General features: G+C 48.8%; 1 protein-coding gene across 3 annotated transcripts in view; it reads right to left on the bottom strand.

Annotated features, from left to right (window-relative positions):
* Window positions 1-20,679, bottom strand: part of ERN1 (endoplasmic reticulum to nucleus signaling 1) — an 82,679-nt gene that overhangs the window by 25,299 nt on the left and 36,701 nt on the right. Inside the window, exons 3-9 of one of the 3 annotated variants that reach the window (XM_086356939.1) lie at window positions 10,748-10,781; window positions 9,440-9,512; window positions 7,422-7,494; window positions 4,859-4,981; window positions 3,529-3,630; window positions 2,034-2,295; window positions 454-532 (exon numbers count right to left, since the gene is read on the bottom strand). In XM_086356939.1, the coding sequence (XP_086213065.1) occupies window positions 454-532; window positions 2,034-2,295; window positions 3,529-3,630; window positions 4,859-4,981; window positions 7,422-7,494; window positions 9,440-9,512; window positions 10,748-10,781 (746 nt within the window). Of the gene's footprint in view, window positions 1-453; window positions 533-2,033; window positions 2,296-3,528; window positions 3,631-4,858; window positions 4,982-7,421; window positions 7,495-9,439; window positions 9,513-9,927; window positions 10,685-10,747; window positions 10,782-20,679 lie in introns of those variants that run through there. The other 2 variants (XM_086356942.1, XM_086356940.1) reach the window with 2 other exon arrangements.

Below are 20,679 nucleotides of genomic sequence, written 5' to 3'. Positions count from 1 at the left end.
CCAGGATTTGAGGAGGAAAAGGGAAGACAGGAGTACAATCCAAGTGTGAGGCGCAGCCTGAACAAGGGCTGAGAAAGACGGACAGGGAACTCTTGGCACTCAGGGAGGAGAGGGACAGTGCAGCCCACAGTGACACCAGCTGTGGGGTGGGTGGGCACCGTGGGGCTGGCCTGCGGGGGACCTGAACCCCAGCTGGGGAGTCTAGACTTGAATCCAAAAGCCAAGGGGAGCAACCGGGGCTTCCCAGGCCCAGGAGGCTGCCTTAGTCACAAGACTCTGCTCATGAGGTAGAATGCAGTATGTACACAAATTATCTCCGAGGGTTTAGTATGTGTGTCTTGTGTCCGTAACAGGATGCTGGTATATCATTCAGCTGTTCTTTGCTGAAATGGGACAGGAGTGCTTTGAGGGTGCCTCCGTGAGTCCCACCCGCCAGCCCCAGAGTGGACTTACCACAACGGCGACGCCCTCATGCACCATTGAGGGGGAAGCATAGAGGCTGGTGGAGTATTTCCCCACATACAGGGTGGGCCTAGGAGACAAACAGATACATGCCGTCCACTGTCATTTAATCTCTGGACCCACCAAAGGGGGCTTTCTGGAGAGAGTCACAGCCCTGACTATCATCCCCAGGAAGAAGCGCATGAACCCCCGAGCTCTGAGCGTGGAGAGGGTGAGAGGCAAGGGGACTGCCCTGGGCCCGAGGAGAGCGGGACCACGAGCCCTGATGTCACTGATGCCTTTGACGGGCCACCTGCCTGCAGCCCGGGTTTCCTCATTTGCAGGTGGCGGGTCTGCACCGGCCCATCCCCGCTTCTGTCCTCAGAAGGGACCCTGAGCAGTGATCACATGGGAGAGACTGAAGGCTGGAACGCATGCAGCCACCCCACAGCCTCTAAGATGACCCAGCCAGCATGCTTTGATGACTGATGGGCCACCAGAATCCTCACCATGATGGCTTGTGGACGCCTAAAGATTCTAGAGGTTCTACAGAAGCTTGGAGAAAAGTCTTATCTGAATGCCTGAAGCAAAGAGGGTGCACAGGAGATTCCAACTGGGTGAGACTTCTGGTGGGTGCTCTGTCCCTGTCAGGGGCACTGAGGCGGCGAGGGGACCTGGCTTTTGTCTGTGGTCGTCATGAGTGTGAAAACACGAGGCTGCACGTCCAGACCCTGCTAAACAGGGTTACTATCAAGAGCCAGTCTTGGGCCAGGGGGTGGGTCACCCACTAAATTCTCTAAACCTCTCTCAACAAACATCTTATCTGAACAGTGCTATGAATTCAGAGAACATTTCATGCTCACTGATCTCCACGGCTCGGCAAAATAGGAAACTGAGGCTCAGCAAGGCTAAGTGACCAGGTTACAGGCTGTTCACAGGCAGGGGTGGAGAAACGGGCCTGAGTCTTAGACACACACATACCCTAATACGTTTTTCCTGGTTTTTAAAGCAAATACAACTTACAAAAAATTTTTGGAAAATACAGAAAGCTAAAAAATAAATAACCTCTCCCGTATTCCCACCACTAGAGATAGATTTAATTGTACTGCAGTTACACTGGCAGTCTCTTTCCTATATCCTTCCATAATTTTGGCTTCCCCAGTGGCTCAGCGGGTAAAGAATCTGCTTGCAATGCAGGAGATACAGGAGATGCGCGTTCAATCCCTGGGTTGGGAAGACCCCCCTGGAGAAGGAAATGGCAACCCACTCCAGTATTCCTGCCCGGGAAATCCCATGGACAGAGGAAGCTGGTGGGCTACAGGCCATGGGGTCGCAAACAGTTGGAGGGGACTGAGTGACTAAGCACCCATAATTTCAGTTTATTTGATATTTGAGAATTGGAAGCATCCAGGGGTGCCCCCTTCTTAAGATTCTGAGGTTTCTGAACAGCTGTCCTTGGCTGTTTGTATTTCTCATGGCTTCAGGAGTGTCTGCCCACACCCTGGCACCCAGTGCCTGGTACAGCGCACGGCTGCAGGACCAGAACGCCAGGGACACGGGTTCCCCCTCTCCGCCCCAAGTCCTGGACTCACGTCAGCTTGCTCTTGGCCTCCGTCTCCTTGGGGAACGGGTACTTCCACTTGGTGATGCGCCCCACCTCCCCCGACATGAAGGTCAGGTAGCGCAGGGTCTCCACGGCGACGTTGATGTGCATCACCTTCCGCAGGCCCTCGCGCTGCCAGATGTAAAAGGCCACCACGGGGGAAGCATAGTTTTGGATCCACAGGACGTCCCCAGACTCGCTGTCCACCGTCACCACCAGCCCATCGCCATTGGACACAAAGTGGGACATCTCTGTATGGATCAGATAAACACAGCACGTCAAGTCTCACCTCAGCTTGCAACCACATCCTCCGTGCTCTTGCCAAGCTGCAGTCACCTGACCAGAGGAAACAGGCCTTCTGGAGTGTTCTCAGAATGCCTCCCAACAACTCTACTGGCTTTCAATGAATCTGCTTAGGCTCTATGGCAGCGAGAGCTGCCTGGTTTATAAACGGGAAACAGGGTCACCCTCTCACTTGGCGGTGTTCTTTTTTCACTTGGTAATTCAAGTCCATTAGTGGGGTTCCTTGGTGGCTCAGATGGTAAAGAATCTCTCCGCAGTGCAGGAGACGGAGGTTCCATGCCTGGGTCGGGAAAATCCCCTGGAGAAGGGAATGGCAACCCACTCTAGTATTCTTGCCTGGAGAACTCCATGGACAGAGAAGCCTGACAGTCCATGGGGTTGCAAGGGTTGGACATGACGGAGTGACTGACATAACACACACACAATGAGTGGGAGTAAATAGCGCAGAGAAGGGAACCAGAGGAGATCCTGTGAACGTGGCATTTTACAGCCATCCTTTCAAAGCTACCAATCAAGCTGGACAGTCAGGGCTGACCACTGACACTGCCCGCACGAGACCCCAGAGGACATCTGTCAGACTTTCAGGTACCGGTGTTAACGTGGCAAAATCGGCTTTTAGTTTTCATCTGAGTTGGGGGAATGTTTCCTAGAGAAATAACTTGGGAATGAGCCACAGTTATGGAGGTGGTTGTTCATATCAAACTGACATTTAATTCTGCTTCCCACGGGCTTGTAGTCAACTCCTGTGACATAGAGGGACCCCATGAAGTGTGTCCTCCCTCCTCTCGGGGTAAACTTACCACTGTTTTACCTGGGTTCCCTCCATACTTCTCACCCAGGCCCCTGCTTTCAACACTGGCTGTTACAAAATGGATAAATAAAAGGGAATTCCCTGGCGGTCCAGTAGCTAGAACTCCACACTTTCACTGCAGGGGGCCTGGGTTTGATCCTTGGTCGGGGAACTAAGATCCTGCAAGCCACGTGGTACAGCCACACACAAAAACAAACAAACAAAACCCCATTGACTGTTTAAGTATCTACTACAAGTCCACGGAAAGTCCAAAATCTGGTGACCAAGAAGGTCTTAAAAGGAAATTCGGTTTTCTGGAACCCTCGTTCCCCACAGGCCCTAGGTGCCTGCCTGACCTCGCCGTGCCAGGGAGGCGGGCCGGTCTACTCACTGTAGTCCCCACCGTCCTCGGGCAGCGCGGCCGCGTAGTCGAAGTAGGTGGCGTTCCAGCGCAGCTCGCGGGTCTTGGTGTCGTACATGGTGATGGTGTACTCTGAGTGGGACACAGCAGCCTGTTACCTGGAGGGGCCACGCACCAGCGGAGATGCTGACCTCACCTAAGTTACAGCAGACGAATCCTCCCTAAACGGCACGCGAGAAAGTCCAGGCCATCCATGTAGGGAGAGAGGGGCCACGGGGAGGAGGACTGGAGTCCCAAATGCATGTGTGAACCCGGCCCACAGCCTGTGGAGCAGACAGGCCGCCCATGCTGTGTCCTTGAACTCAAGGCTCCCGAGTCATGAGCAATGTCCTGGTGTTGTTCTAAGCCACTTAAGTTTTTGAGTGGTTTACTATACAGCAATCGAGAGTGGACATTAGAAATCGGTACCTAGGTGTGGGATGGTGCCATAATAGAACCATAAAACATGTGGCACTGACTTTGGGACTGGGAGGCAGACGGAAGCTGGAAAGGGAACAGCTGACGGAAGCTGAAAACGATGACCCAGGTTAGGTGGTAGTGACACAGTTATTAGTTAAGACCACTTCTTGCTGTACCTTGAAAAATAGAAAGATTTAAGCAACTAATGAACTTGTGGCTCTGACTAAGGCGATTTCCAGGCAGAATGCAGAACACGCCAATGGTTTCTCTTAACTGCGCGTGGTAGGACACAAGGCCAATAAGCTAAAGAGGAAACCACTCTGTTTTCAAGTTGAAGGTAGAGGAAATGTAGAGGGTCCAGGACTGATGCTCCAGCTAGAAAAGACTCTCAACATAAAAAATGGCCTTGGGCAGGACTTCGAAGGTGGTCCAGTGGTTAAGAATCTGCCTGCTAATGCAGGGGACACGGGTTTGATCTCTGGTCTGGGAACTAATATCACACGTGCTGCAGGGCGACTAAGCCTGTGCGCCAGAACTACTGAAGCCGATGCACCCTAGAGCCTGTGCCCCCCAACAAGAGAAACCAGCACTAAGCAAAGCCCTCACTGTAATGAAGAGTAGCCCCCATCTGCTGCAACTAGAGAAAGCCCACACACTGCCGCAAAGACCCAGCACAGCCAAAATAAATTAATTAATTAAAAGAAAAAGGCCTTAGGGTGACGATCAGGTTCAGGGGCTTCCAGTAAAAAATGGCTTCAGGGTTAAGGTCAGACCAAAGCTGAGGCTGTAAGACCCTCCTGTGAGGCCTCAGAAAGATTCAAGGTGATCCTCCATAGACCTGCTATTTCAGGTCATTGTTCGAAATCAGGCAGGCTGTACACGCTTAATGGTTCCTTCTTACCTGTTCGCCCCAGATACAGAAGAGAGGTTGATGGGCAGAGGCTGTCTGCAAAGGCTGATGACAGGGTCTGCTGCTTCTCCCCAGTCAGGAGGTCGATAACGTACCAAATGTCCTGCTTTTTACCTGCAAGGCCACAAGGACATGTGGTGGTTAACACTCACCCAACATGGAAAAAAATATCCCTGCCAAACCAGCAGCCCAAGATGCTCTCTGAGCTGAGAAACAGGCCTGAGAGTCTCACGATGTTGAAGACACTTCTATGATCCTCTGTGGGTGACCAGGTTAATGGTAATGTGCAGATAATAAAGCTTCTTGGGCCACTGGGTCCTATTAACAACTTAATAACCTAGTCGTGGTATAAAAATTTCTTCACGTCTAATAACATAACAATTTACAGATTTTATTGCTCTGATGAGTAGCCTTAAATATGAAAAATCTGGCCTGTTAAGACAAACCTTTTCCCATAGACTAGGATCTATATAAATCCAGAAATGCACCCAGGGGCTCATCTCCCTGGTAACCATCATTCACACATCTCAACATCCCTACTCATGAGCCCTCATGTAAAGAGGACCTACAGACACTGGGTTATAATCTAATTAGCGACTGGGCACTAGAGCTGGTGGCAGCCACGTGCTAATGAGGCCAAAGTGATCTCGGCCTCGACCAGTAAGTGACTCCCCAGCCACACGCTACACCCCTCCTCTCGGTCAGCTGATTAAAAGGTATGAACTGGTGGACAGCGTAGCTAAACAACACAATTAGGAAAACTCAAACCTATGGTTACATACACCAGGGCATCCCGGTAATGGCAAGTTCCTAAGAAAGCTGTTTTATAAATACTCCGTACTGTTTTAATAATTTTGTTATCCGTTTATTTATTTTGGGCTGTGCTGGGCCTTCATTGCTGCGTGCAGGCTTTCTCTAGTTGCAGTGCACAGGCTTCTCTCACTGCAGAGCATGGGCTCTGGAGCACATGGGGTTCAGCAGTTGCAGCTCCCGGGCTCTAGAGCACAGGCTTAATAGTTGTGGTGCTTGGCATTTGTTGCTCCGAGGCAGGTGGGATCTTCCCGGATCAGGGATGGAACCTGTGTCTCCTGCACTGGAGGCGGATTCTTTACCACTGAGCCACCAGGGAAGCCCAATACAGGGTATTATTTCCACTATGATGTCAAGATAAACACAGCTCCTGCCTGAAGGTCAACACCTTCACTGCGATGTGCACGTTTCCGTTTTATAAGGTCTGTCTTCCAAAGACAAGCCTTCTCTGTGCTCACTCGTCTCTTCCTAGCTTATTGGCCATGTTTCCTATTTCAAGGGACTTTTGGAAGCCAAGTACCGAGATGCCAGCAAGCTCACAGGGCACGTGAATCTGCTAAAGTTACGCCTAGTTCTAACAGAGGGAGCATACGTGCCAGTCTGCATGTCTGAAACTCGTCCACGGATCCTAACTTCCTACTCCCAGTGACAAATCTTAATATGAAAAAGATCTGAAGATGGAGACAAAATATCACCCGACTGCTGTGGCCAGGACCGCTTTCTGTCTGGCCCGGGCGCCCTTCTGGTTACTATAAGGACCGTTGACAGTCTGTGTGACCCAGCTACCACTTTAATGGATGGGTCGGGGCAACTGCCACAACTTTAAATGCACCCTAAGTGATGAATTGGTGGTCAGAGAGGGAAGATCAGCCAGACAACAGTGACTACAGATGGTGAGAAGATGTTCAGAGGGGCCCGGGCACAGCTTAGAGCACAGAGAAAGCCTGTGTTGATCACTTCCGCTGAATCCCTGGGCCAGGGGCTTCCTCATTCTGAAGGTGTGGAAAGAAGAGCCCCAGTCTCCTTAGACAAAGACTTAAAATCCAGCCAGAGCCTGTGCTTGAGACCCAGAAACACACATAAAAAGCTCCCAAGGCATGAACAGGCCGTAAGCACTTTCAGTTCCTCAGAAAGAAAGCTGCTTTATAAATACAGGATATTATTACTACTATGCTTTCAAGATAAATACAGCTCTCCTTTGTGTCACAAATGCATTTTTATTGACATTTTGGCGGCAACCTGGTCAAAGAAGAGCAGCTGATCTGATGCTTTGAAAGACGTGACCCCTGTAGGTATGAAGGGGGCTTATCTAAGCAAGCTGTTAAGTGCTGTTTTTATCCAATATTCTGATAGCAGGAAATACTAAGAAAGCCCTATAATTAATAGGCAAGCCTGGCTTCCCTTTCTTGGCTCAGACTATTGTAATTCACTTTAAATTTCATCCAGTTGCTTCTGGGTATGTTGCAATCTGTAAATCGCAGGGGTAGGTCAACACAGCAGCTAAAAGCTTGTTAAATGAGTAACCATATTAATGGTGTTAGGTCTGCTCCCAAGTGTGGTGGCAGGGGGAACCCTTTCGTAATTGGTCAGCTAATCCTGGCCTGAACCAGCACGATCGAGACAAGAAAGGCCTTCCCCAGAAGGGTGGGTAGTGACAGTAGACACATCTCCTCTCTCTCAGACCCGCCACCTTCCCAGATTGTGGCATTCGCTTCCAAAAGGGATCAGCGTCAGGAACTCTTACCCATGTAGAGAATGCCATCTGAACTTCGGCACGGAGATGCCTGCACCAACTCAGGGATCGTAAAGGGAAGTTTCTTTAAAACAAACCAAAGAGAAAAAAAGAAAGCAAAAAAAAAAGTTAACAAGGTCTTGTGCAATGATTACAATTTCACTGCAGTCTGTTTCTGTTACCCAATTCTGCTAAAAAGAGATGGTACGTGGGGGTTTTCCTAACTGGAAAGCAAGGAGAAGGGGGCACCCTAGGCTCCCTGCACACTGTGGGCAAGCCCTTGGCTTCCAGGTCCTGGGTGCTGGACACACTGGTTCTTTTATGTGACACGCCCCCTGGAAGTCTCTAGTCCAGAGCCATTCTGGGGCTCTTTGACCTTTTCTGAAAAGACACACAAATATGGAGAGAATGACACAATCTTTGAAATCCTAAGGCTTGGGGGGTGGGGGGGAGGAGGGAGAGTTGCCCTGTCTTGGAAAATTATCCCAGAGCTGCTTAGACGGGAGTAGAAAACACTCCTCAGAGCAGGAGTCAACCAGGAGACTACCCTGAAGGGGAGCCTCGAGAGAGAGGAGCAGCCGTCCCTCTGTGGGCAACACAGGAGAGTCTGGGGAAGGAAGAGAAGTTTTGGTGTTTTCTCTAGCAACGAATTCTCCTACTGAAAAACAGAAGAAGATTGGGCTTTTTGGTATTAAAAGGAAGTTATGCTAGGTGCTGGGAAAAGAAACTCAGAGCAGTCCGCGTGTTTCAACTGCATTTCATCATAAAAACCGATCCTTCAGAGTTGACAGCTGACATCTGACAAGCTCTTTGGGTTCGAGTTTGTTTCAGAACACTTTATTTTTGGAACATTCTGTGTTCTTGAAACCATCCTGTGGGTACCTGCCTCATGACAACTGTCACCTTTCTTGCCAAGAAAGCAGAGTCAACAGAATTTTTAGGAACCAATAATGCAGATTTTCCTGTCATCCCAATGTTTAAACTAAACCTTAGCAGAAAAAATATGCCCCGGAGAGGCTGTCCTGACTGGGCTTCTTCCAGATGTTTCTGAGGATTAGAATGTTGTTGCAAGGTTTTCAGTCTGGAGTATTTTCCAGTCTGCAGGGTCTGGCTGAGTGTGGCCACCTTGGCCTCCTGATTCGAGGCCCAGGCTGGAAACCACGTTCTTGGAGCTGCTAAACCACACCAAGCGGTTTGCGGGTGGTGGCAAGAGCAGCCTCTGGAAGGTGGGGGTTCATGGAGCACCTCCTCCGCCTGGTGCTTTGGCCTTGGGCACATTCCTTCACCTCTCTGGGCAGAGTTTCCACACCTCTGCTGTGGAGATGACCATATGTGTGGGCCCATTCTCTTTCTCGGGAGCTTTTTTAAAAAATCCTGATGACCTAGGTCAATCAAATGGGGACTTTGGGGTTGGGACCTAGACAGTATTTTTTAGAGATCGCCAGGTTATTACAATGTGCAGCTAAGGTTGTGAACCTTAAGGTCTATTCTCAAATGGAGGTAGCAATGGAATATAACCCCCCCCACCCCCACCAAGGGGATGTCTACTGGGAGAGTGTACAGTGTTGCAAACTACACCCCTCCCCCAAATTAAGAATCACTAAAGTTAGGGACTTCCCCGGTGGTCCAGAGATTAAGACGGTGAGACCACTGCGGGGGGCATGGGTTCGATCCCTGGTCGGAGAACTAAGATCTTGCGTGCCAGGTGGCCAAAATATATTTTTTTTAATGAAAATAATAATCACTAGATAAAGTGAGCCCTATTCCTGAAGGAAGACCACATCCTTCCAGTGTGCTGGCTGAGCCCTGAGAAACTACTAGGACAGATCAGTGTTTTTGAACTCTGGGCTGTACGTTTAAAAGCTCATCGAGGGAGCTGTGAAAAGACACCTCTGCCCAGGCCCCAGTCTGGACCCCCTGATTCAGAATCCCAGAATCTTTTGTAAGTTCTCAGGAGATCCTGATATACAGCTGTGGTTGAAGACAGGGGTCTAGAACCTCCGGAGCACCAAGAAGCTAAATACACTCACCGTCAGGCCTTCGTTGTTCTTGCCCCCAAGCGTGTACAGGCTGCCATCGTTGGGATCTGGGAGGAAGGCAGGCCTGCAGATTAAGCAGTAAGTATTAGCGACAGATTACAGCCCAGGGCACAGAATAAAATACCAAAGCCAGGCAAAACCATGATTGGTAGGGAGGGGTGTGTGTGTGTGTGTGCGTGTGTGTGTGTATATAAAATAATTCCATCCACTTCTTTTTCATCTTAGCCACAGATAATAAAATATCCTTCTGGTAATCTCCAATGGACCAGTTCTGCAGGTGACAATTTTTCCATGGACGGTGGGGCGGTGGGTAGCGGGGAGGATGTGGTTCAGGATGATTCAAGTGCATTCCATTTATCATGCACTTTATTTCTATTATTAGTACATCAGCTCCACCTCAGATCATCAGGCATTAGATCTCAGAGGCTGGGGACCCCTGGTCTATACTATACTTGGCGTGGGGAAAAAAAAAAAGCAACCTGCAGTGGAAAACTAGTCCAAAACCACAGAAGAGCAAATCATCATTTGGTCAAAGCACGCTGGCTAAAGGTACAACAGGGGGAAGGACCCAGCAAGCCTGCTTTTCAGTTTCCAAGTCAGCTGCATACAGGACCTCAACAATTAATGTCTAATAGCGTGGCATGGCACCTAAACAGGGAGAACAAATGTGTCTTTGGTGTTCCACAAACATTTATTTTTAGGAGGCAATAAAAGCAGACACTGAAAGCTTGACATGAGAAAGAAGCTGCCAAGGGGTTGGGTCAGGTTCTCATCAGCTGCTTCTCAGGAAGCAGGTTCAAGGTGTTCTTTTGTGACGCTAACCTGCCAACCTGCTAACTGAATGACGACTAGTCACGAAGAAACCCCTGGCTGAATCTTTTCTGTCCCCAGTTTAGAGCATCATTTGAGGCTCTTAGAGATGCCAACCAAACTTTTACTCCAACACACACACTCTAATAACAAGCCATTTTCTTGTCTCCTCTCCACAGTTTTGCACAGTGAATGGGGCAGAGATCCAAAGACACCTGGGCCCTTTTGAGGACTTTGGAAGCTTAAGCTCAAAACTCACCTTAAATTACATCTCAAAGAAGCCTTTTGAACACCCCTGCCTCCCCACCTCGCCCATCAAGGAACTGACCACCCTTTTCCCAACACAGGCTTCTTTCAAAGTACCCATGAGTCATTTGTTCTTATTCTACTTGATACTGACGTATACATGTGCTCCCACAACTTGCTTCATAAACAGAGTAAAACAGAGAGTGAACCCAAGGGAAGTGAGCAGCAAGTCACAGCACTTACTCCTCCACGTGTGTCGGAACCTGCAGGACCGGATCTGTGCGAAAGAACAACAAAGGCATTGTCAGACAGATTCTAAAATGCCAAGATTTCTAGAGTTCCTAGGACCAGCTCACAAGATGGACCAATAAATTTATCTACACGAGGAAACGTAGGGGAAGCACTTTAGAAAACTCACACAAAAACACAAATGTAGGCTCTTGGGAGCAGGGCTGGGTGGGGCGGGGCGGGGGGGTCAGGAGCGCTTCCCTGGTGGCTCCGCAGAAAAGAATCCACCTGCAATACAGGAGATGCAGGTTCAAGCCCTGGGTAGGGAAGATCCCCTGGAGGAGAGCATGGCAACCCACTTGAGTATTATTGCTGGGATAATCCCATGGGCAGAGGAGCCTGGTGAGCTACAGTCCATGGGGTTAACACAAGAGTTGGACACGACTTAATGACGAAGTACACACACACGCACGAACGCATGCACACACGTACGCACACACACATCACTCGTGCAAGCTCTTAGGTCCGTTGCTGAGACTGGAGAGGGGGCTGAGGGCAGGATGGAACTGCCCTCAGGAAACATGCCTGTGACTTGGAGGCTGGGCATATCAGGAAGCATAGTGACAGCCCACGGTGGACAGTGGGTCCCAGTGTCACTATCGACACATTAAGGCCTTCTAAACCCAAACCATCTCTGGGTCAGATACCTGGCGTGGTGCTAGATATTTCCATTGGGAAAGCAAAACTGTGGCTTAAGAAGCAGTTTTGCTGTTGATGAGAATTTGACTGGCTGGTAAATGGATACATCCCTTTGGGGTAGAAATATGATGACTTTAGAGCCTTTGAGTGTTCATTCTTCTGGATCCCCTTTGATCCATTAATTCCATGTCTATAAAGTCAGGTTTAAAAACAACACAAAGTATATAAAATGCTTTCTGTACAAAGATCTTCACAGTAGCATCACAGATGACCTAACTGTTCAGAGATGTGGTTAAATTATGGAATGTCCACTTGGCTGAAAATTAAGACTTCTAAAGTCGCTCAGTCATTTCCAACTCTTTGCAACCCCATGGACTGTAGCCCGCCAGGCTCCCCGGTCCGTAGAATTCTCCAGACAAGAACACTGGAGAGGGTAGCCATTCCCTTCTCTAGGGGATCTTCCCAATCCAGCAATCGAACCCAGGTCTCCTGAATTGCAGGGAGATTCTTAAAGCTTCTAAAAGGGCTTATAAAGTTTTATAACTATATATGTTCAGGAGAAAAAAATAACATTGTACCTAGAGTATTAATGCAGCTGAGAAAAAAAAACAACCTATGTGTGTTAAAAAAAAAATGAGATGGAAAGGTCAAAAAAGTGGTAAGTTACCTTTGTTGAAAATATAAATGACTTCCCCACCTTTTCCACATTTCCCCAAATTTCTACAAAAATAGGCATTACCTTTGAAATAGGAAACACAGTTTTTCCTTCAGGTCGTTTTAATATTGAGTTGGCTGAAAAGATTGTTCAGATTTGTCCACTTGATGGTACAGAAAAACCCGAACGAACTGTCTGGCCAACCCAATATTTGCTGTCATCTGAGTGACAGAATTTCTCCTGGGCACAGATCACAAGGACAATCCAGAGTCCACGGGGTGGATGGAGGCCACTGACCCAGCAGTGCTGTAACAGACCTGAAATCCCAGGCGAGAGACTACACAGCGATGAGGTGTTTCCAGCCACTGGGACCCCACAGGCTATAAGCCATGCTGCCCACAAAACTTCAAAGCTAGGGTCGAGGACAGCAAATGCTGTGATGTGACTCTGGATACAGGCTCTGCTTATGGTGACAGACAGCTGTCTAATTCCCCAGGTCAGCTGGGATTCTCAGATGAAGGAAACCCTTTCAAGCCTTATCATGTGTTGACTTTGCTTTGCAGGCCCAGCTCCCACATGAAGGCAGACCGGTGTTCACAACAACGGAGGCGCACACACCACATGTGGTCTGTGGGCAGCAAACAAACAATTCATTAAAACCAAGAGCACTTCAGGAAACAGGAGGAACTTTCGGTTGGCGAGCACATGGTGATCGTCCCCATTAATCCCCTCTCGGTACACTCTGACAAACAGACTGATGCAAGACACAGGAAATGAGGGTGCCTAGCCCTCGCCCTCCTGAAACAGACAAGCAGCAATTATAACCCAGCGCCTCCAATGCAGCCCAGAAGCTGAGTGCGCCAGGGAGAGCGAGAAGGCACGTTTCCAAGAAAACACAGCAGGAGAAAGGCGTCCTTTCGATTCGCTCCGGCCACTTAAAGGTGCCACAGATCAACAGAGATGAAGAGGACACTACCAAATCCTAGCTGTTCACCCAAAACAAGACGTGGACACTGAGGGGGTTTCAGTGCCTGTTCCTGAGCTTATCTGTGCTGGTCAGTGTTTACTCACTCTCGGGGTCTCCTCCTCCACTGTGGGTTTTCCTGATCCTCTAGAGCTTATTCAGCTTATCTGACACAGAGGCCTCGGGTCCCAAAGTGTGTCCCACACCAGAGAGGTTCCAGTTAAGACACAGGCCACTGGCAGGAGCCAGGGAAGGGTGGGTGGACACCTACAGCAGGGTTGAGGAGCCACGTTTTCTCCTAGGCTTAAGGGGACATGACCTCCAAGAGGGGCTCCTTCTCATTCACTCATAAAATAGGGCCCCTGGAATAAACATCTGCAGAGCTGCACGCATGTCACAGCAAGCAGATGTGGAACAATGACCTTGTTCTGCATATTTTTCTTCTTAAAGAATCATTTGAATCTAAGGTTTCCTTTCAACTACTACAGGAAATTGGAGGATAATTACAATATTGTGATGGTTTTTGCCATACATTAATATGAATCAGCCATAGGTATACATGTGTCCCCTCCATCCTGAACCACTTCCCCGGTGCTCCAGTGGTTAAGACTCTGCATCCCCAGTGCAAGGGGGCACGGGTTCGATCCCTGGTCAGGGAACTAAGATCACACAAGCCACATGATGTGGCCAAAATAAATAAATTAGTAATAATAAAAAAAAAAAACACAAGGGAAGGAAACATAAGACCAAAAAATGGCAGCCTGTTGATAAATGTTTAAAGATAGAATTGACAACACTGGCCTGTCATTTTACTGTTCTCTTTATCTCTGCTTGAAATTTTCCATATTAGAAAAGGTTAAAGGATAAAAATATTTGAAAAGCCAGCAAAATAAAAGGAAAAAGCATCAGCTGAAAATGTGCCATGGAAGCCCAACATGAAAAGGAGTTGTTTTGGATTTAATAACGAGAACTGGACTTAGGCAAGATTTTTGCTCTTAAAAAAAAAAAGTCACCTTCATGTGAAAGTAAACAGTGGCCTAACCCTAAGGCTATAAACAAACGCTGCTACAAAACAAGCCTCTCTATCTATATGGAAACCGATAAGGATGAAAGCCATCTCACCAAGCTGTTTTACTTTCAGAAAGGGCAGGGAAAAAAAAAGTTACTTAACCAGTGTAAAAATGGGTGTTATTCAAGGGAAAGGTAAAGATATCAGAAGAGGGAAAAAAAAAAAAGCTGAAATCAGTGTTTGGTCTCCAAGATCAAGACAGAAACAGATCTGCCCACTTCTCCCCTGGGAGAGGCCACTGGACTCGGCTCCCCTGGCGGGTCCATTTCAGGCCTGATTTACTCCGGAAGAAACCTGGCGAGGTGCGGTGACATGCATGGCTCCTGTGCTGTGCTGATGGAATCCTCCTTTTCAACCCGAGGCAGAAATGACCCAAGATAGACGTAAACATGTTTATTTCCCAAAGAAGTGAGTTTTCATCTTTCCAAGAATACCTTTTTCACCATCCTCTCCCGAACCTCCTACCTTCTCCTCTGCACTGGGCCCTGACTGCACACTGGACTCTGCTCCCTTCTTGAGCCCTGGGCCTCGAGGTCTCTGTCCATCAGCACCTACAGCTCTACTCTTCCAGCTGCTTCACCACCCTTCGGGCAATCCCACATGCCTGCTGCTGCCCCCGCCGCGGGGTTCGACCCTCCCCTCCCCCAGTCTCTCCACTTCCTGGCCCTGCAATACTACCAGATTTTTCACTCATCTCTCTCCCGTCTACTCCTCTCCCCTCTCCCTCCCTCTTCTTACTCCAACAGGGAAGAACTTTTCCTGGCTCTCATCTCAGTTCTCTGAGAGAGCACACTCATCTCTGTAGTTTCAACCATAATCACAACGAGGAAATTCTAGGTCCCCATCTCTCAAACTCTTCTTTCTGGACCCACTGGACATTTCCATCATCTCCTGCCAGCACCTTAACCACCACTTGCCCAAATCACACCCTCCATCATTCTCTCCGAACTGGCTTGGCTACCCTGTTCTCCTAGGAGACAGGCAGTCCTCAGACCACACTGCTGACACTCATTTCCCCTGCAGAACCTGCCATCGGATGTCAGACTCTCTGGTCTATTTCATCACTCTTTTTCCTACTTCCAGCATCTTTTCAGTATCACTGGAACCCCTTGTCTTTCAAGAGCTCCCTTTTCTCCTAGTCTGTGTGCCCTTTGGGATCAGAAAAAATAGGATTAAATCCAAGCTCTGCCACTCACCAGCCGAGTGACCTCAGCAAAGTTACTTAGCCTCTCTGAGCCTCAGTTTCCTTGTCAGTAAAGAAAAAAATAAAGAGATAGAGATAATAACACCAAACTCGAGGGGCAAATTTATGTTGATTAAATAAGGTTAAATATATCTTAAGATTGTAAGTCAGTGCCTTGACATAGAAGAGTGATGCTTCGAAGACATAAATCAGATAACGCCTCTCTGCCACTCACAATCCACTGATGGGTATTTTGTTGCCCAGTAGAGGCCAATGTTCCCCCAGTGAATATCTGTGAATCCATGCAACCCCACCCTCCCACACCCACCCTGGCAGTCCCCCATGATTTCTTCCTTACTCTGTTACAGCCATGTTGGAATACAGGCTACTCCTGGACTACTGCCAAGTCTAAACCTGCCTTGGGGCCTTTTCGTATACTGTTCCCTGTGCCAAGGTCTTGGATCAAATGTCACCATCTCAGAGAGGCCTTCCATGACCACTTCCTACCCGCCCCCAGGATCCCCTACTCTTTTCCCTGCTTGATTTTTCTCCATGACACTGACTACCTCTGAATTGCTATGTATTTTACTTTTTAAATGTCTGACTCTGGTCACTATAAGATCCGTGGGGGCTGGGATTTATCTTCTGCAGTTTTCCAACAAAGGTCCACATAGTCAAAGCTATGGTTTTTCCAGTAGTCACGTACAGATGTGAGAGCTGGACCATAAGGAAGGTTGAGCACTGAAGAATTGATGCTTTCAAACTGTGGTGCTGGAGAAGACTCTTTTTTTTTTTTTTTTTTCCGGGAGCGAAATTCAAACTGCCCGCTGGTACTCGGTGCCGCGCAAGCGCACAGCCGCACTCCCGAACTCGGCGTAGCGCAGGCGCACAGCCGCACTCCCGAAGGCTGCTCTGGAGAAGACTCTTGAGAGCCCCTTGGACAGCAAGGAGATCTGACCAGTCAATCCTAAAGGAAATCATCCCTGAATACTCACTGGAAGGACTGATGCTGAAGCTCCAATACTTTGGCCACCTGATGCAAAGAGCTGACTCATTGGAAAAGACTCTGATGCTGGGAAAGGTTGGGGGCAAGAGGAGAAGGGGATGACAGAGGATGAGATGTTTGGATGGCATCACTTATGACTCAATGGACATGAGTTTGAGCAAACTCCAGGAGATGGTGAAGGACAGGGAAGCCTGGCGCACTGCAGTCCATGTGGCTGCAAAGAGTGGGACACGACTTAGCGACTGAACAACAACATACCCCCGACATCCTGGGTCCTTTCCAAGTACTTCCCTGGGTACTTCTTAACCACTGGTACAGTGGTTGAGAATTTGCCTTCCAACATGGGGAACACAGGTTTGATTCCTGCATTGGGGAACTAAGATCCCATGTGCCATGGAGCAGCTAAGCCCAAAAGCCACAATGAAGAGCCCATGAGCCGCAACAAACACCCAGCACAGCCCCCCCCCCCCAAAAAATAGTGCCTGGCACATGAGAGGTGTTCAATATATTTACAAATATATATTATCAACAAATATTAGTTTCCTTCCTACTTCTACTCTTGCCCTGCCTGTATATCCATCGCTGACCATTCTATAATCCATCAACCCTCCACCCAGAATCCACTGGGCAATCCCCTCTCCTCCTCCTCAGTCTTCTGAGCACTGCTGAAGAAAACACCATAATCACTTGTGGAGATAGCAGAATGTAACCCTGGCCAGCTGGGCCCCGAGTCATAGGAGATATGTTTATCTACTTCCTGTTCTGTTCCTCACAGCTGGTGTTTCAGACTTTCATGCCTTGCCTCCAGGCCCCTTCCTCTCTGCACAGGACTCCCCTCTCTGTGGCACAGGGGAACTCAGAAACTTCCTACCCCTCGTCCTCCAGGTTTGCCAACCCCACGCTACCCTGCATATTTCTATAAAAGGACACACTTTCACCTTCACAGATACTTCACACTCACACATCTAGAACCCCCAGTATTCTGTCTCCCAGGGGTCTTCAAGTCCTTCCGGATAACTCCTTCCTCTGCCTGTAAGCATGCCAAACTCTCCTTTGCACCTTTCCTAAACGTGTCCATTTGAGTCTTTTTGGTTGTGTTATTTGGCTACACCACACAGCTTGTGGGATTTAGTTCCCAGATCAGGGACTGAACCCATGGTCTTGGGAGTGAGATCTCGGAGCCCTAACACTGGAATTCCCTCCAGTGGCAATTGAAATGCATCACAGCAAAGGCCCCCAACTCAGCTGGGCAGACACTTCCTTGAAAGGAAAGCAGTGCAATCTAACGCCGAAGCTACTAGGGCTCAACACATGTGGGGACTGCTGTGTTTCTCTTAAAGCCTAAAACTTTAGCTACCATGCCCTGAGAGCTGACTGTGTGCCTAGGGCCCCTCAGCACATGGGGGAACCATAGGCCTTCAGCATTCAAGGCTCTGCAAAACCTGGGCCTAATTCTTCTCCATCGCAACCCTTTCCAGAACCCAGCCGGTGCCTTCCTGTCTGTCTCTGAGGTCACCATCACTGGCCCCAGCTCTGTCTACCTCTGCCCGGCCTGCAAATGCCCCTTTCTCCAGGAAATCAGAAACTGAGCGCCCACTGCACTTGGCGCTTAGCACATTTCTCAGGCGACAGGTACTTAATTGCATGCGGCCTCTCTGGTTCTCAAAGATCTGGGGGCTGGATTGAATTTTAAGAACTCTGTAGGGCAGGGACCATCTATTTTGTTTCTTGAGAAATACACATGGGAAAGTGCCTGGGGCTTATGACAGTTCAGTGAATAATCACAACGTGCACTCCCGTGTAACTGCTGCCCGGGTCTTCGCTCCCCTCCTACTCAGCAGGTAAAGCTCTCTGTAGAATGTAAGGAAGTCGATAATTTAAGATATCCAATATTGCACATGGAATGCAGTCAGATAAGTTTATCTCAATGAGAAGGGCTTTTCCACACAGAAACCTACATGATAAAAGCAAAAAAGAGCTGCCCAGGTGTAGCTCTGTTTGTTCACTCACACTTAAATTATTTAAATTTACGGGAAAAAAATGATATGGCATTTGCTTCCAAATGATGGAGATGGGGGAGCAGACTGTCATGTTTGAGTCGTCACTGAAGCTGGATATCTGAGGCTTTCATACTATTCTCTTTACTTTTGCGTATGTTGAAGTTTTTCTAAAATGAAAAAAAAAATTTAAGAAGAGAAGCTAAAAAAAAAAAGAGCTATTTAAGGAATACCTTTCTGGGAGGGGAGTGGAAGCGTGAGGGGGTAGGGTAGGATGTGGCGGGGAGGGTCTGCAAAGAAAAACCTGTTCTTCCTGCCCACCCTCAGCTGTAGCATGAACTTTGACAGCCTGATCCTATAATGTCCCAGGGCTGGAGGAGAGAAGAGAAGCCCAGGGGAGGAGCATGAAGGACCCTGTCAGCACCATTTCAGGCTTCTCTCAACAGAGAAAAATCTCTCCGGTGAAGTCAGTCACCATTTGAGTTAACTGCTTCAGACCAGAGTTTGGGGCAGATGGCCTCTCTCTGCAGGTGACTCTGGGCCAACTCACTCTCACGTGGGAAGAAATCAGATCGCTTTGATTACAGAGGCTGCAAGAACAGGCTGCCCATCGGACTGGAGCTCAGGAGCCCTATGGGATCCTTCCCCATCCCTAGATGAGCACCAATATTTCTGGAACACATTGCTTCTCCGGTGGAATGTAGGTGGGTGCGGGCTTTACTGCCCTGCTCCTTCTCATCCTCTCTCCAAAGCACCACCTCCCCGCTGCCCCGACGCAGCCTGCATTTAAAACCAGCCCCAGAGCTTCCCTGGTGGTCCGGTGGTTAAGAATCTGCCTTGCAATGCAGGGGACTTGGGTTCAGTTCCAGGTCGCGACTAAGGTTCCCACACACCTCAGAGCAACTACGAGCCCACACGCTCTGGAGCCCGAGAGCCACAGGTAGAGTCCAGGCGCCGAAAGGAAGGATCCCATGTGACCTAACTGAGACCCTGCATGCGGCAACTAGGCACAGATGCAGCCGAATAAATATCAAAGACAAAAAACAGCCTCAGGACCTCCCTGGTGGCCCATTGGTTAAGAGTCCGCCTTGCAATGCCACAGACGTGGGCTTGATCCCTGTCAAGGAACTAAGAACCCACATGCTGCAAGGCAACTAAGCCCTCGAGCCACAACTAGAGGGCCTGCGTGCTGCAACTAGAGTCTGTGTACTATAACAACAGCAGCAGCAGAAATCCCACATTTGATGCAAGAGAGATCCCCCATGCTGCAACTAAGGCCTGATGCAGCCAAATAAATACATAAATATGAAAAGACACAAACCAGCCTCCTCTCTGACTGGAAGACCTCTCCAGGTGCAAGTAAGATGTCTTGTTGGCTAGAAACTCTGCAAACCAGACCCTTCTCAGTGCACCTCTAGCAGTGACCAGAAATGTCCTGGGTTGGCCCTCCTGAAAGAGATTTAAGGACTGAAAGGCCACAGATGAAGTCCCAGCTGCTCTATGCTCCCTGTAAGCCTCCCTGTATACCCAGTCTTTGAGAGCCTCCTTCCTTCTAAGAGAAAACGGGAAAGGGTGGACGGTAGGCAGGGAGACTGTGGAGAAGAAAGGGGTGAAACCTTGGGATGTGGTGCGGTGGGCACTAGGAGGAAGCAGCTGGAGGCGTTTGAGAAGAAGAGAAACGTGGTACAAGACTCTGAAGGCAGGTGAAGACAGGCAGGCACCAGGGGACAAAAGGGGATGTGAGAGAGGAGGAGGAAGCACAAAGGGAGGGTAGAGAGGGGGATGTCCCTGGTGGCCCAGTGGTCAGGGCTCTGTATTTCCAATGCAGAGGTGAGAGGCTTCGATCCCTGATTGGGGAACTAAGATTTCATATGTCACACGGTGCAGCCAAAAAAGCAACAGCAAGAAGAAAACAAATAAAGAAAAAACCAACGGGTAGTGAGGAAGGCAACGCCATAACCCCAGTAAGACGGTCTGAGACAGTTTGGGGGTGGGGTGGGGAAAGGAGGGGTGGTCAGAACCAAACAGGAGGGAAAAAAAACATCAACAGGACTTAGTCCCAATCAGAAAAATGAAGTGAAGAAATGGAATGAGTTTAAGAGAACATGGAGATTTTAATCCCAATTGACAGTGAAGCTAACTTGGTTAGTCTGCATGCAAAAAGCTGCCATTTCCTCAAGAAAATGCTTAAGGGTCTAATACCCTTTTTTTAAAAATAAAAATTATTGGTAGAAACAAGGTCATTCACCACTCCCACACCTTAACTCAAAACTTAAGTCTCCTCAATATGGTCCATGCACTCAAGTGAACCAATAGGGACTCCTTCTCCCCAACGGCGGCTCATTTCCTTCCTCCAGAGGGAAGGAACTTGGGT

The sequence above is a fragment of the Bos grunniens genome, chromosome 19 (assembly GCF_055505025.1).
Source record: "Bos grunniens cultivar Pamir isolate PY7600 chromosome 19, Bosgru_T2T1.0, whole genome shotgun sequence".
Taxonomy (NCBI): Eukaryota; Metazoa; Chordata; class Mammalia; order Artiodactyla; family Bovidae; genus Bos; species Bos grunniens.
This window is presented reverse-complemented; position numbering and strand designations above follow the sequence as displayed.